We start from the raw sequence: 15,233 nt of genomic DNA, 5'->3' as shown, positions 1-15,233 counted from the left end.
TACCATGAGTGAATAGAAGCATAATTAATTATCTGGAAGCAAAAAATCAAGATACCTATTGAAAAACGTAGGTTTCACTTTATTAACAGCTCAGATCACAGGTTAAGGTTACAAAATTAAAACCAAGCAGCAGTGTTGAATTAGCTGTACCATCCCTGTCAGTCCATTCACCTCTGGTCATTCAGCATGGTTGTAAGCAAACACTTGGTAAGGCAGATGGGAGACATTTATTGTCTGTTAGCCAGGGTAGTCTGTCCTCTTTACCCAGCTGAAATGTTCTTTTTTCCATGGGTTGCCGCAGATTGGCTTGGAAGCCTTGCAACTGTTACTTCCCACACATACTGTCTTCCAGGATTTCCTGAGAAATGCTTATAGCATAAATTACATTTTATTTTGTATTTGAGATCTCCATATGTCTTCGGATCAGGCTGAACTTGCCTGTTGGGTCTGGAATATACCATTTTTCCCAGACATCAGAATAGGAAGCAGTTCTTCCCCATGGCTTAAAGTGACCATTCCAATGGAGTAACTTGGCAGCCTTTACAAACTGGGGTGAATATCGTTTTCCAGCACTGGAACCTTACATTGAGAGAAAAAGAGCCAAATGATTGTACTAGTATTAGTTAGAAATAAGAATGCTACATCAGGGACGCCTGGGTGGCTCAGTTGGTTAAGCAGCTGCCTTTGGCTCAGGTCATGATCCCAGTGTCCTGGGATCGAGTCCCACATCGGGCTCCTAGCTCGGCCGGGAGCCTGCTTCTCCCTCTGCCTCTGCCTGCCATTCTGTCTGCCTGTGCTCGCTCTCTCCCCCTCTCTCTCTCTGATAAAAAAAAAAAAAAAAAAAAAGAATGCTACATCAAACTGGAGGAAACTAGATATATCCCGTCCCTGAGAATAGTCCTTCAACTAATTCCTTATTAGCTTAGGCCTTTTGGTGGATTTTTTTGACTTACCAAGGTGGCGGACGTTCCACATGGGGTCGATGGTAGAGTGCTGTTGATAAAATACAATCAGCAGAGGAGGTGTGGTGGTGCTGCCAGCCAGCGTTCTGCTGTACAGCCCCTCTCTTGGGAGAGAGAACAAATGGAAGGTGTTAGTGGAGAATCCCGACAAATTAGTCTTAAGACGTCCCCAGAGTTGAAATAAGGGTTTTCACAGGGTGGCCAGCTATATACTTACTCTACATTGAGTTTCATCCATTTTTCCAGCTGGTTAGTTATATTCTGTTTTTTCCATTCTGTCAGGTTTGCAACAAAAACTCCAGGATTAAATGAGCAGGTGCTGGCTTTCATGGAAAGTTTACGAATTCTTTCCTTTTTATAGTCAAGATAGCCGATGTAATTATACTAAAACACAGATGGGATATATAGTATGTTTACTGCTTCAAACAGAATAGATATATAACCAATAGTAAAGAAAAAAACCTGCTTATTTAACTACTTGGATTATCAGCAGAGGGTTCTGTGTAAAGGAAATAAAGTTGACATCTCAGATTCCAAGTTAGAATAGGAACCTAGAATAAACATATTAAGCCAGATATTCAAGGAGAATTAGGTTGTCATGTTCACTGACCAAGCCATAGGAAAGCAACCTTGAGTTCTGGGATGAACTGAGGAATGTAAAACAGCAAAAAAGAAAGCTCCCTGATTTTGCCGCTTTCCCCCTATTACCCTGCGTTATAGAGCATGGCAGTGTCTGAACAAGATACCCAGTAAGTAACTCACTTGGTTCCCTGCTCCACGGATGACAACTTTGGTAGAGGCTGAGTCGCAATCTTCTGAAAATGCAGCTGCATGTCCTGGCTTCAGTGGTGTATTATAAAGGGCAAGAATATCCCCTGAAATAGACAAATTTAAGATTTACACTTCTTTGTTGTTAAGATTTACGCTTTAAGTTGCCTTAAATGCCCACTCCTCTGGGCACCTGGGTGGCTCAGTGGGTTGAACCTATGCCTTCAGCTCAGGTCATGATCTCAGGGTCTTTGGGATCGAGCCTGCTTCCCCCTTTCTCTGTCTTCTGACTGCCTCTCTGCCTACTTGTGATCTCTGTTAAATAAATAAATACAATCTTGAGGGAAAAAAAAAAAAGTGCCCACTCTTCCCAATTAGGATGACCTTTTAGAGGATGCTAAAACCACCACAGCCGCTCACACTCTGGACAAGAAAAGCACCAATGGTGACAATCTTTGGTACCTTGCACAATTACATCATCATCCATATAAATGGCCTTCTTTGCACTGGGAACCAGAATTGGCAAGTAGAACCTAGCAAAGGTTAACTGGGAAATAAAAAGGAAAGAAGCATTGGCATAAGATTAGTCAGTGGCTGTGCATTTATTAGAAATTTTCCAGAACGCTGCTCATGCCCGTGCAGGAGACAGCGGAAGGGCTCAAGAACCGCCCCACCTGGGTCCCCCAGGGAGCTACTTGCGGTGCGCCCAGTTACTCGGGCATTCCAGTCCTTTTCTAATACAGCTGACCCTTGAACAATGCAGGGTTTAGGGATAACGGCCCCCTGACAGTCAAAAATCCACATAAAAGGTCACTACCCCAAAACTTGATAACCTACTAATATGGACTAGAAATCTTACCTAGAATATAAACAGTCAACATATTTTATGTTACATGAATTATATACTGCATTGCAGTAATGTGAGCTAGAAAAAATGTTAAAAGCAGAGAAAACATTTACAGTACTGTATCAAAAAAATCCGCATTGAAAAAATCTGCATGTAAGTGGACTCCTGTAGTTCAAACCTATGTTGTCTTAGAGTCAACTAAACTCCCAAGTACAAACAAGGATGCAGAGAACTCACTGGTTTTACGGATTCCCCCTGGTGAGGATCCTCCTTTACTTTCCCTTCCAAAAGTTTAGTGTCAAAAGTCACAATTTTGTACCTGATGCTTTTCAAGGTACTGCTGCCGAGCCAGGACCTGATGAAAATAAAGCACCAAATTTTAGTTTTATATAACCATGTCCCCAAGACTACAGCCTTCTCTGTGCCTTCCAGGGCACAACACAAGAGGAACCCTGGTGACCAGATAGGCGTCTTACAGCCCCTTCACCTATGCAAACCTTGGTTTCTTCACCAGCAGTGAGGGGACGCCCACCCACGTCCCTGCCTGAACCAAGATTCTGTGGTGACGGATGGTGCTCCCGAGAAAATCCCATTACCATATGTGGTCCATACATGAAGGTGGTTCACATACATGAAGAAAAGTCAGAATATGATGGCAGTGAAAGCTAATTATCAACAAAGTGGGAATCACCCCATTATTACAGACTCATTAATTCACTGTAATGACTAATTCTTCCAAGTCTAAGGTATTGTCTCTTAAGAAAAGTCTATATTCTAAGGTACTGTAGGTACTGTACATTCTTTCTGTAGCTATTCTAATGTAGTGTTTGTTTCTACATTTTAGATGGTTTTGGAGTTTTTAAAATAGGGGGTTAAAAAGTCATCACAATTTTCTCAACTAAACATGAACCATGTAGAAAAAGCCACAAGGACGGGAATGTTTCAGAACTTTGGCAACTGGGGCACCTGAGTGGCTCAGTTGTTAAGCCGCTGCCTTCAGCTGAGGTCATGATCCCAGGGTCCTGGGATTGATCTCCGCATCCGGCTCCCCACTCAGTGGGGAGTCTGCTCCTCCCTCTCTCTCTGCCTGCCACTCTACCTACCTGTGCTCTCTGTCAAATAAAATCTTAAAAGAAAAAAAACAACAAAAAACAACTTTGACAACTGTTAACCTGTTAGACAAGATGTTTCTTTGACTAAATTTCATAAATCTGAATTCAGAGCATTTTTAAGACCTAGGTGAGTTTTTGTTAATCAACTTAGGATTCTATGATTAGTTACAGCAATTGTAGTAAGGAACATTTACTGAATGATTGTGTTTTTTATATATTTTCTCATTAAGTTGGGTATTTTCATCCCACACTTAGAGATGTGGAAATGGGCTCCAAGGGGTTAAATAAATGTTCCCCCAATCACTCTGGGTCAGGATCCAGATTCTGTGTCCGCTCACTTCACCACACCACCTTGCCATTGCTCCCCCGTCCCATCCCACTCTAGATTTACTCAGGGTATGTCCATGAAATAAGGAAATTGTAACAGGATGTAAATTAACATATTGCATCTTTCACCAAGAAATTCATTACCAAATGGTATCAGCCTGAGTCGACAATGTGTATAGGGCACAGCTGATTTACATCTTGGCATAAATTCCTTGTATTGTTTCTCCTACAATGGGGAAATGTTTATGATACAATCACATGGAAAAACATGTCATATGTGCAGTTCTGATGTGGGATAATCCCAGCTGTATAGAAAAAGTATATACATATAGAAAAAAAACTTCCTGGATTGGCAGCTGGCCTGTTCTAGAGCATCCTCTAGAAGCAGAATCATCAGGCAAGCAGAGCTCACCGGAGATGGTCTGCTGTACCATTGAGTGTAACAAGGTAGAACATCACATTGGAGCGAGTGTTGTGCTGAATGCTGTTAATAGCTGCAATGGCCCCCCCGAGCCTATCTTCAGATGCAGCAATGACCACAGGAATCTCCTCTTGTCTCCCGTCTACAGCTTGTCGGGGAACATTTGGGACAAAGTCTATGGGCTGAAACCCCACAATTCCTGAATCTGCAAAGAACACACACAAGGAAGGTATTGTGATACAAACAGTCTCATGAGATTTTGAATAGAGAGCCCAAGATATGAAAAGAGGTAAGGTGAGGACTATACTTACCTCATTCTCCCCTCATTGCAATGTGAGGCATATGGCCCAGAAACTTTTTCCTATGTGTAACAAGGCTTTTGGAAAAGCAGAAGCATTAAAAAAAAAAATTGGTGGACTGAATTCTGATACACTACTGGTGGGAATACAACAGAATCTTCCTAGAACGTATTTTAGCAATTTGTATCAAGAACCTTAAATGGGAGGTGCCTGGGTGGCTCAGTGGGAAAGCCTCTGCCTTCGCCTCAGGTCATGATCTCAGGGTCCTGGGATTGAGCACCGCATCGGGCTCTCTGCTCGGTGGGGAGCCTCCTTCCTCCTCTCTCTCTCTGCCTGCCTCTCTCCCTACCTGTAATTTCTGTCAAATAAATAATAAAAATATTTTTTTAAAAAATAAACTTAAATGGGGGGCGCCTGGCTGGCTCAGTCGGCGAAACTATGCGACTCGTGATCTCATGGTCGTTGAGTTCTAGCTCCACATCAGGGGCTGAGATTACTTGTATAAATAAACGAACCTCAGACAGGTACATGGCCTCCGAGCCAGTAATTCCCCTTGTCCTCTCTTAAGGATAAAATCTGAGAAGTTAATCAGAAGTCACAAGTTTGTTTATAATTATGAAAACCTAGAAACAGACTAAACAGTTGTTTTTCAAACTATGAATTATGTCCCATAAATAGGCATGAAATCAGTTTAGTGTGTCACAATCAGAATTTGAGTAGGAAAACAGTTCCTGAATTGGAACAGAATTAGGAACGGATCAGACTGCATCACACATAGCAACTCTAAGTACTGTTTTGTAAAGGTTCTTTTTAGCCTTTTGTAATATACATTCATTTACATTCACTGAACACCTAATATATGGAAGGCAGTACGTAGGCACTGGCGTTGTAGCCATGAATAAAACAGACAAATCTCCGCCATCATAAAGGGCAGACAATAAGCAAGTACACATGATACACTTGTGTGCTCTTGTGTAACACGTTTTTGTGGGGGTGCCATCAGAAAAAGTCTGAATCATTACACCAAGACTTCTTCCTGTGGAGACAAACTACATGGCATTAAAATTATATATGAGGAGTATCTGGGGATATGGGTGGTTCAGTTGGTTAAGCCTCTACCTTCCACTCAGGTCATGATCCCAGAGTCCTGGGATCGAGTCCCACATCGGGCTCTCTGCTCAGCAAGGAGCCTGCTTCTCTCTCTGCCTGCCTCTCTGCCCACTTGTGCACGTGCTCTCGCTCGCTCTCTCTGACAAATAAATAAATAAAATCTTAAAAAAAAAAAAAAAGGTATCTACCACCATGGTGACTTGCTTCAGATACAATCACATGGAAAACCTGTCATGTGCAGTTTATAGAGTGCATAATCTCATAATAGAAAAAATATATACACGGGAAGAAAAACCCAGGAAAGTACTATGCCAAACTTTTAAGGACAGTTCTTTCTAGGTAATGAAATCATGTATTCAATGAAAATTTACTGAGCATCTCCTGTGTACCGCCATCATCTATATGCACGTGAGATAAAGGAGTGAACAAATTAATCTCATGGAGCCTGACTGCTTTTTTCATTTTTATAAATGTTCCCACCAGAACATACATTCCTTTATGTACAAATAATATGTATATATGTAAATATACCATGTTACAAAACACGCTATCGGAGCACTCAGTGAAGGTTGGGGAAAGCTATCAGTCTTCTCTCGCTGTGGTCAACTATGGTGTGCGGCAACCCCAAGGTGATTTTTGACAAACATCCTGAAGCCTCAAACATCCCTCAGTACCAAAGCAGGAGCAGTGTGAACAACTAATTTAAAAGAACTGACAACAGAATTATACAATAAAGTGGTTTTTAAATCAGTTGGTAGGCTTGATGGTTTTGTGCTTAGTCCCAGTGACACTCTTCCACAGGTTAAAGGAAAGTAACAGATGAAGGAAAGTGACCACACGACACTAGTAAACAGGGCAGGCATCAAGGAGGAGCGTCACTCACCTGTCCCCACCTGTAAAGCCCCCTGTGACATGCCACAGTGTGAGCAGACAGCAGTGCATGGAGGCTCCCCTAAGGCCTCTGATGTAGTGAAAAGATCTACCCTTATCAAACCCGTAACAAACCTCCACACAACTGGTAGAAGGGGTCGGGGCGAGGCTGCAGGAGCACGATGAGTACCTCCACTCCTTTCCCAGAGCCTAACAGCATCTGTAAGGACTAGAAAACTGTCTTTCCCTTTAGCCTAGAGACGTAACTTGGGATGCCGGGATACAGGGAACTCCAGGCCCTCAACAGATGCCAAGGCACTAGTAAGGGCTCCATACCTGAAGCCTCGTTCCTTAGCAAACTGCTCAGGCCGAGGAAGTTATGATGCAAAACCAGTAAGAAGAGAGCAACAGCCAGGACCAGGATGATGATGTTTACTGAAACACAGGAAAAGCCTGCGTGAATCCCTTTACCTTTTGAGCAGCTATAAAAACAACGTGATTTGTACAAAGAGCATACCTTTACGGAAGGACATCTTTCTCTTCTGTCTTATATAAATATTAGATTTTAACCCTACAAGACAAAAACAAGCCCCCAAAGTCAGCAGGTACATGAGAATTACCATCAAAATGCCTCAACACTTTTATTCAGGTAGAAACATACAGTATTTTCTGCCAGAAACTCATTTTGAATTAACAGTTTCCAAGAACCCAAATTGAGATCTGAATTTATATAGTAGTCATGATAATAAAATACTTGCAAATAACTTGGGAGAAACAGATAGCCTTGTACATTAAATGTCAGCAAAATAAATTCTACCAAGAGGAATACTTGGGTGTCTAACCACGATGAAAATGTTTTCCAAATGAATTTCTACTCAAAATTCCTAGTTAAATAAGAGAAGGACTGAGTTATCTATAATCAAATAACCTGAGCTCAGCCTCAAAGGTACAAAACATCCTTGTTCTGAGTTGTATACCACCCAGTTTTAATTGGAATTAAAGAGAAAAACATTTCCAAAATCATTTAAAACTATAACAGAGAGAGGCACCTGGGTGGCTCAGTCAATTAAGCATCTGCCTTCAGCACAGGTCATGATCCCGGGACCCTGGGATGGAGCCCTGCATCGGGCACCCTGCTTGGTGGGAAACCTGCTTCTCCCTCTTCCTCTGCCTGCTGCTCCCCCTGCTTGTGCTCTGTCAAATAAATAAATAAAATCTTAAAATAATAATAGGGGCACCTGGCTGTCTCAGTCAGTAGAGCATGGGACTCTTGATCTAGGGTTTGTGAGTTTGAGCCCCATAGCTCAAACAACATAAACAAAAATGGGGCACCTAGGGGCTCAGTGGGTTAAGCCTCTGCCTTCGCCTCACGTCATGATTCCACGGTCCTGGGATTGAGCCCCGCATCGGGCTCCCTGCTCGCCTGCTTCTACCTCTCTCTCTGCCTGCCTCTCTCTCTACTTGGGATCTCTCTCTGTCAAATAAATAAATAAAATCTTTTTTTAAAAAAAGTAAAATGTAAAATAATCACAATCATAATTCAGTGGAAATGAAAATATGTGTGCAACTAAATTAAATGATCAGATTTCTACATCATCTCTGGATAATGTTTCCTTAAAAGCTTTTATGCATCTAGGATACTATGATCTTACCCCTAAGACCTTTATCCTTTGCTACTTCATTCTCCCCCATGGGAGTACCTAACATTTACATAAGGCTATTAACTTCAAAAAGCACTTTGAATTATAGCATATTTCTAAAATCAAAGTAAGTCTGAATTAATTTCACTGTAGAAGTTTGTGCCTATCAGACACTCGATTTCTCAAGGCCTTTGAAAAAAAGAGAAATATATTGAAGGATTGTTTTAAGAACTGGGGATTATCAATCACACTACAAATTTGGGAGAAAATAATTCAGACTCTCAAAGAACAATCAAAAATACACACACACTTGGGGCGCCTGGGTGGCTCAGTGGGTTAAAGCCTCTGCCTTCAGCTCAGGTCATGATCCCAGGGTCCTGGGATCGAGCCCCACATCGGGCTCTCTGCTCTGTAGGGAACCTGCTTCCTCCTCTCTCTCTGCCTGCCTCTCTGCCTACTTGTGATCTCTGTCAAATAAATAAATAAAATATTAAAAAAAATACCCACACACTCTTTCCCTCTCTTATCTCTTTCGAGAGCACTATATATAAAGTACATTATACCAATGAACTTCTCTAAAGAACACACATCATTATATACCCTGAGCAGTGCGCCTCTATCACACGGTGAGCTGAGCCTTTCCGCCAGAAACTGGCTGACCAGGAGCTGCTTAGACAAAACTGTAGCATCTGCTGCTTGGAGCCAATTTCTACCAAGACTGGAAAAAACTACCTCACTTGAATAAATGTCATTTATTTAATGGTACAAGAGATAGTGTTTTAGCTCAACAATGTCAAGTAACTGTTACTTAACAGATAGTATGTGGACTGAGAGATGTATGTATCTGTGCTATTCCAGTTAGCTAGACACAAAAAACCCACAATCCTAGCAGGTACTTGATGTACTTAAGGAGATCAGCAGGGCAGAAACCACTTGCCTTGAAAACTCTTTTACAGTTATCTATATGCAAAATGTCAATTATTATGAGCACTGCCAATTATTATGATTCTGATCCACACTTCCTTTCCTGGTGCAATTCTTTGTAGTGAAATTCACTGATGCGGTTAGAAAGATTTCTCAAAACACACACGGACCCTGGCATGTGTAACAGTGGCTGTACTTTTCTAAGAGGACACAGCTGTGAACGTGATCAGCCATATTCAATTTTTCCCTACGGAAATTCTTTTTTTTTTGTTTGTTTGTTTAGAAATTATAAATAAAACCTCCACATTCCCAAATCACTCACAAAACATGTACACATGCATACAGCCAGGACAGGCATATCCAGAAATACGGGTGAAGAAACCTTAAGGAGAAAGAACACCATTTTTTAAATTGGCTAGTCCCTGCATTAGTCCCCACATTCTCGGCAGCTGTGCATAAGTTTCCACTTACCCTCTTGTTAATATGTAGCCTTATGAAAGACCATTCCACAGATGCTCTGTAACTTAACCTCTGTTTCCTTGGTGCAGCTTCAGCAAACCCTCCCGCTCTGCTGGATCAGACCCATCAGCGTATCAGGCTCTTCTATCTTCCAGTTAATTAAAAGAAAAAAAAAAAAAAAAGCAAAAGACACCATTCCCCAGTTGATCCACAGACCCATTTCTCTACTCCCTTCACTCTAAAAGCTTGGAAAAATTTCATCTCTCGCTCCACTCCTCTCCTCCACTCCAGCCAGACTTCTGTCCTAGGGTTCCATTCAAACTGATCTCGTTGAGGTCACCAAAGACCAAGGCCATCTTTCTGTCGCCTTATCCATCCCCTCAGAGGCCATCAGTAAAGTTCACCACAGCCCCTCCATTACAAAATTATCTCGTTTGCTTTTTTATTTCTGTGTGCCCCGACTAGAAGGTGAGCTCTATGAGAACAGAAACCGCACTGAGAGTGTTTACTGACGTAGCCTCACCATCGAAAAACCATGACTGGTATTCGGCATGTGGTATTTGTTGAACAGTCTTGTAATTAGGAGCAATGGTGGTTCTCGGTGCAGAAAGGGAACACCACCTTCAATAAGTCGTGAAAATACATTTCAATATAAGGACCAGCATGGATTCCAACAAAAGAGCTCTCTCAAATGGAACCTGACAGGTAATTTCCTTTTCCCATCATGTCTTATAGCTCCAACACCATAAAGCCTTTACAGCAAATGCCACACTGTGAAGTGCGTTTAAAAAGGGATAACACAGCGTGACCGGCTGGCTTCAGTTTCAGAAGCCAGTGACTATCTCCAGGTTGTGAGTGCAAGGCCTATGTTAGGTGTCAACACTGCTTAAATAAATAAAACTTTAAGAGGCAGGGGAGGGATAGGTCTATTTCTATATACAATAAAAAGTCTATTAAGTCTCTGTCAGGCTGAAAGATCTGGAAAGGCACTAAGGATATATCCACTTTCTCCTACCTCTTCATCTGGCTAGCTGCTGCTTGGCTTTCGGGACTCACAGGAGACTCTCCCAAACCCCACATCGGCTGCACTTGCCCTGAGCTCCCACATCCCCCCAGGCCTCCCTATCCCAGAATAAATCCTGCTGTCACTTATTCCTGGGGTGGTGCCGTTGTCTCCCCTGACACGCTCTGGGCTCTAGGAAGGCTAGGGCCTGGTGTTGGTCACGGCAGTATCCTAGGCCCACTGCGTGGCCCAGAAAAAGGTACCGTGAATGTGCCGAATGCGTGGATGAGGGCGGCAGTCCCGGGAGTGCTGAGAACCCCACCGTCTGTGACTCCCGACACGCAATACAGCAGAGAGGCCAGAGGCTAGGGTTTCCCAGGGCGGGTTCTCTCCGAAACCTAGGCACCCCACCTCGCTCATAGCGACAAGGGAGAGCCCAAGTTTGGGAGGTAAACACTAGCCCTGAGAGAGAGGCAGAGCGAACCCTTGATGGGTCTCTACTGGGAGGGCCCGATGCAGCCGGCGGGCAACTTAGAGACTCTCCGGGTGGGAGTATCCATTCTCATGCAGGGAAGGCCGAGGGCGGGTCCCCTTTTCAAGGGGATACCCTTTCTCTCGAGGATGTGGTCCGAGGTAGTCCCCTCTAAATTCTAGGAGTCATTAGGGCCCCCTTACGCTTAGGGACGACGGGGGCGGTGAGACGCTCGGGAAGCTCCCCCCAGGCCCAGAGACACTCCACCCCGCTCTATTAGGGTACAGCCAAGCCGTTCTCTTCTGACGCTCCCCGCGGCCGCCCTTACCTGCAGCCGGAGGAGGAGGAGCCACCGTGCGCGCCGCGGCCCGCCCCGCCAGCTCAGCGCCCGCGCCGCAGGCCCGGGGACCCAGTTCGCCGCCGGGCCGCCGGCATCCCCGCACTCGCGACTGAGCCCACCCGCCCGCTACCTCCGCGGCCGCCGCGCACTCCGCCCACCCGCAGCCGGCCCGCCGCTCCGACCGCGGGAGATTGGCGCCGAACAGGCGCCGCCGGGCAGCCCCGCCGATGGGGTCCTCGCTGGGAAAGGCCGGTCGCCATGGAGACAGGGGGCGCGCCGGCAGCCGTTGTGCGAAGGTGGTGCCGCGGAGGGCAGTTTGTTGGGCTGGGGCCGCGGCTCCGGGCACCCGACAGCACTGACGGCGAAGCTTTCCCGGGCGCGCGATGCCTCCTCTCGGCCGTCACCACCTCAGCCCTCGAGGATAGGGCGCCGGGCTACCGCGGGCTCCGAAAGCGCAGGTGGCCTGGCGATGGCGCGGGGCGGGGCCTCGGGCCGTTCGGATCTGTGGGAAACATCCGCTTCCGGGGCCGCGGCCATCCCACTGCTCGTCTCCGTAGGCCCCTGGAGCTGCCCGTGGTATCGGATACCGGCGCGTGCGGTCCCCGAGTCCTGGCTGCCCTCGCCCGGCTGCCAGCCTTCTCAGCCAGTCATGTTGGAGCATCTGAGCTCGCTGCCCACACAAATGGTGAGGGCTCGGCCCCAAGACCCCCGCACGCAGCTCCGCCGCTGCACCAACCGTGTGCGGCGCGGTTCCTGGCTCGGATGGCTGCCTTGCCGTCTCTTTCCTGAATTGTGCTTCCCGGGTCCCCATCTCTCTACCTCCGGGAGGAGCCCCCTGTCCGTGCTCTGCTAGGATGCTTCTGTTTCCCCCAGGAAACCCAGAATTTCATTCCTTGCCCAGTTTTGGGGTAGGCCCCTGACGTTGGGGTTGCCCGGTGCCAAAGCTGGCGAGCCAGGCCAGGAACCGTGCCTCTTTCCGTGGTGGAACCAATTCCCGCTTTGCTCTTCTTCACCCCTAGGATTACAAGGGCCAGAAGCTAGCCGAACAGATGTTTCAGGGAATTATTATTTTTTCTGCAGTAAGTATTGGTTTTGCACAGTATCCTTTTCCTCCCTCTCCCCTAACCAGCTTGATTGCAATTAATACACTTCGTTTGTTTCAGATAGTTGGATTTATCTACGGGTACGTGGCTGAACAGTTCGGGTGGACTGTCTATATAGTTATGGCCGGATTTGCTTTTTCGTGTTTGGTAAGAAGTTTGTGGGTGTTCGGATGTTAGTGGCGCGTGAAGCGTTCTGAATTTGGTTACCCGGTTTGGTTGGACCTAGCAGTGGGAACCGGCACCAACGTTCCGAAACCTACTTTTGCCATCAGTGTTTCACCTTGCTGTCACTGGAAAAGTAGAATGCCAGAAAGTGTGAGATAAAGCTGCATATAAAACGACACAGCTCATTTCTATTGGCAGCTGCTCCAATTAGTAATCTTAAAGTCAGAGCTAGCAGGAATTCCCTATAGTCTTCACGATGCTCCCGCCTCACCTTTTACCTCTTAGAGCCTTATGTGTAAATGGTGAGGGTTGTACCCAATTCTTAAAATTACGTTGTCTGGGCAGAGGTACCTTGTTTTCATTGGAATGTCCGTTTTGCTGCTGCTGTTTTTACCCTTTGCATAGGAGGTATTTGGGGACCAGGCATTATACCTAATGCTCTTTCAAACTTTTAATGTTTAATATTGATGGATTTTCTCTGTTCTGGCTCAGTTGACACTTCCTCCATGGCCCATTTACCGCCGGCACCCCCTCAAGTGGTTACCTGTTCAAGACTCAGGCTCAGAAGACAAGAAACCAGGGGAAAGGAAAATTAAGAGGCATGCTAAAAATAACTAATTAGGTTTTTCATGATTTAGCTTTACTCTTGCACCTGCTTTCCTTTTGCTTGAGAGGAGCTCAGTTTTCATACTCAAAACATGAGCTAAAACCCACTGCTGCTCTCTTGGCACAGCTGCGTGTAGATTTTGTTCTCCTTATATTTCACTTCCAGCTCAGCTGGCTTTTGATTTATAAATACTTCAGACCTCCTTTTCTTAATATTCTTCTGAAATGAGAACAGAAAACACAAGGATGCAAAGTTTCTTTCAGGTCTACCAAAATGATGAATAAATGCCTCTTAAATGAAAGTACAATTTAACTGTCAAAGTTTTATAGCTCACTATGAGTGGTTAAATTGTTTTAATGTTTGCAATTAAAACTCAGTGCAAGTCTGTGTCTAAAGAGTCTTTTGTTCATTGCTCTGTAAGCAAACCTATGAGTAAAAGCCAAGGCTAGAAGTTTGTGGTTCTCAGAGCATCATTTCTATTTCCTGTAGCTGAAAGTTCCTAAAAGATGTCTTTCTTGACAGTAAGCACCTATGAAAAAAATTTAATGTAAATTTGTGGGAAGGTAATATTTGGGTATCACTAAAATAAGGCTTTTGTTAAGCAGAAAAAATTCAGTCCATGCTTTACTTGAGGTAGACCAAAGTAGAAACCTATTCTTTTTTAATTTTCCAGAGGGCTGAAGAGAAAAACGTTCTTAAAGGTTTTGTGTGTGGGAAGGGAGTAGGAGGATTTTTATAGATAATATTCTATTTCTCCATAGAGTAGAGAAGACAATAAAATGTAAGTTTAAAAAACAAGAGCAAAGACCTTAATATATGGCAAAAGTCAGGAAGTTAAAAAAAAAAAAAGATAAGAAAAGTTAAGACAGCAGAAATAAGACCGAACATATTATTAAGAATAATAAATGTGATTAAAAAGGAACTTCCAGGGGTGCCTGGGTGGCTCAGTGGGCTAAAGCCTCTGCGTTTGGCTCAGGTGATGATCCCAGGGTCCTGGGATTGAGCCCCACATCGGGCTACCTGTTCAGCAGGGAGCTTGCTTCCTTTCCTCTCTCTCTGCCTGCCTCTCTGCCTATTTGTGATCTCTGTCAAATAAATAAATAAAATCTTTAAAAAAGGGGGGGGACTGCCAAAAAGCATTAAACATCAAGTTACCTTATGTTTTCATGATGACACCCAAAGGTTGAAAACAGGAACAAGGATATATTAGGCAGATGCAGGCAGAAAGGAGAGGTAATAGTGATAAAGTCAGATACTTAACATCAGAAGGCATTAAATGGGGAAAAAGAACACTTCATAGCTGTGAAGATGTCACTGTTAAGAATCATTAGGTATTGGGGCACCAGGGTGGCTCAGTGGGTTAAGCTTCTGCCTTTGGCTCAGGTCATGATCTCAGGGTCCTGGAATCGAGTCCCGTGTTGGGTTCTCTGCTTGGCAGGGAGCCTGCTTCCTCCTCTCTCTCTGCCTGCCTCTCTGCCTACTTGTGATTTTTCTGTCAAATAAATAAAATCTTAAAAAGAAACCATTAGGTATTAAATATGATGTGAAATCTTATAAAGAACGTACGTTACATACATAAAGAGTTTGGCAAAGCTACACTCTTGGTAGAACAACACTACCTTTCAGATTCTGGTATATTAAGTGGACCAGTGATCAAACGAAGACTTCGGCACTTGTTCTCTATACTTGAAACATGTTCCCTCAGATATACACGACTTGTTCTTTCCTTTCATTCAGGTCTCTATTCAAATGTGACTATAAGGAAGCATCTGCTGACCTATCAAAGTGGTATGGAAGAAAAAAA

At 44.4% G+C, this 15,233-nt stretch overlaps 2 protein-coding genes across 7 annotated transcripts; one reads left to right on the top strand and one right to left on the bottom strand.

Moving 5' to 3' along the window:
- Positions 1 to 58: 58 nt before the first annotated feature.
- GLT8D1 (glycosyltransferase 8 domain containing 1) lies at positions 59 to 11,593 on the bottom strand. 6 transcript variants are annotated; one of them, XM_044253423.1, is made up of 11 exons: positions 11,543 to 11,593; positions 9,752 to 9,887; positions 7,234 to 7,287; positions 7,053 to 7,151; positions 4,429 to 4,642; positions 2,815 to 2,932; positions 2,193 to 2,277; positions 1,725 to 1,837; positions 1,180 to 1,346; positions 954 to 1,066; positions 59 to 579 (listed from the first exon to the last, which is right to left on the bottom strand). In XM_044253423.1, the coding sequence occupies exons 3-11, from the start codon at positions 7,247 to 7,249 to the stop codon at positions 389 to 391; spliced, it is 1,116 nt and encodes a 371-aa protein (XP_044109358.1). In that variant the 5' UTR covers positions 7,250 to 7,287; positions 9,752 to 9,887; positions 11,543 to 11,593; the 3' UTR covers positions 59 to 388. The 6 variants fall into 6 exon arrangements, with proteins under 6 accessions (XP_044109358.1, XP_044109362.1, XP_044109359.1 ...); XM_044253427.1 differs by having other exon boundaries at positions 9,752 to 9,883; positions 11,543 to 11,584; XM_044253424.1 differs by lacking the exon at positions 11,543 to 11,593 and adding an exon at positions 11,418 to 11,523 and having other exon boundaries at positions 9,752 to 9,883.
- A 264-nt stretch (positions 11,594 to 11,857) lies between these two features.
- On the top strand, positions 11,858 to 13,824 carry SPCS1 (signal peptidase complex subunit 1). The gene is made up of 4 exons (XM_044253428.1): positions 11,858 to 12,239; positions 12,574 to 12,633; positions 12,718 to 12,804; positions 13,315 to 13,824. The coding sequence occupies exons 1-4, from the start codon at positions 12,024 to 12,026 to the stop codon at positions 13,438 to 13,440; spliced, it is 489 nt and encodes a 162-aa protein (XP_044109363.1). The 5' UTR covers positions 11,858 to 12,023; the 3' UTR covers positions 13,441 to 13,824.
- The last annotated feature ends 1,409 nt before the right edge of the window (positions 13,825 to 15,233 follow it).

The sequence above is a fragment of the Neovison vison genome, chromosome 6, assembly GCF_020171115.1.
Source record: "Neovison vison isolate M4711 chromosome 6, ASM_NN_V1, whole genome shotgun sequence".
Lineage (NCBI taxonomy): Eukaryota > Metazoa > Chordata > Mammalia > Carnivora > Mustelidae > Neogale > Neogale vison.
The sequence above is the reverse complement of the archived record's forward strand: the minus strand, read 5'-3'. Positions and strand labels throughout refer to the sequence as shown.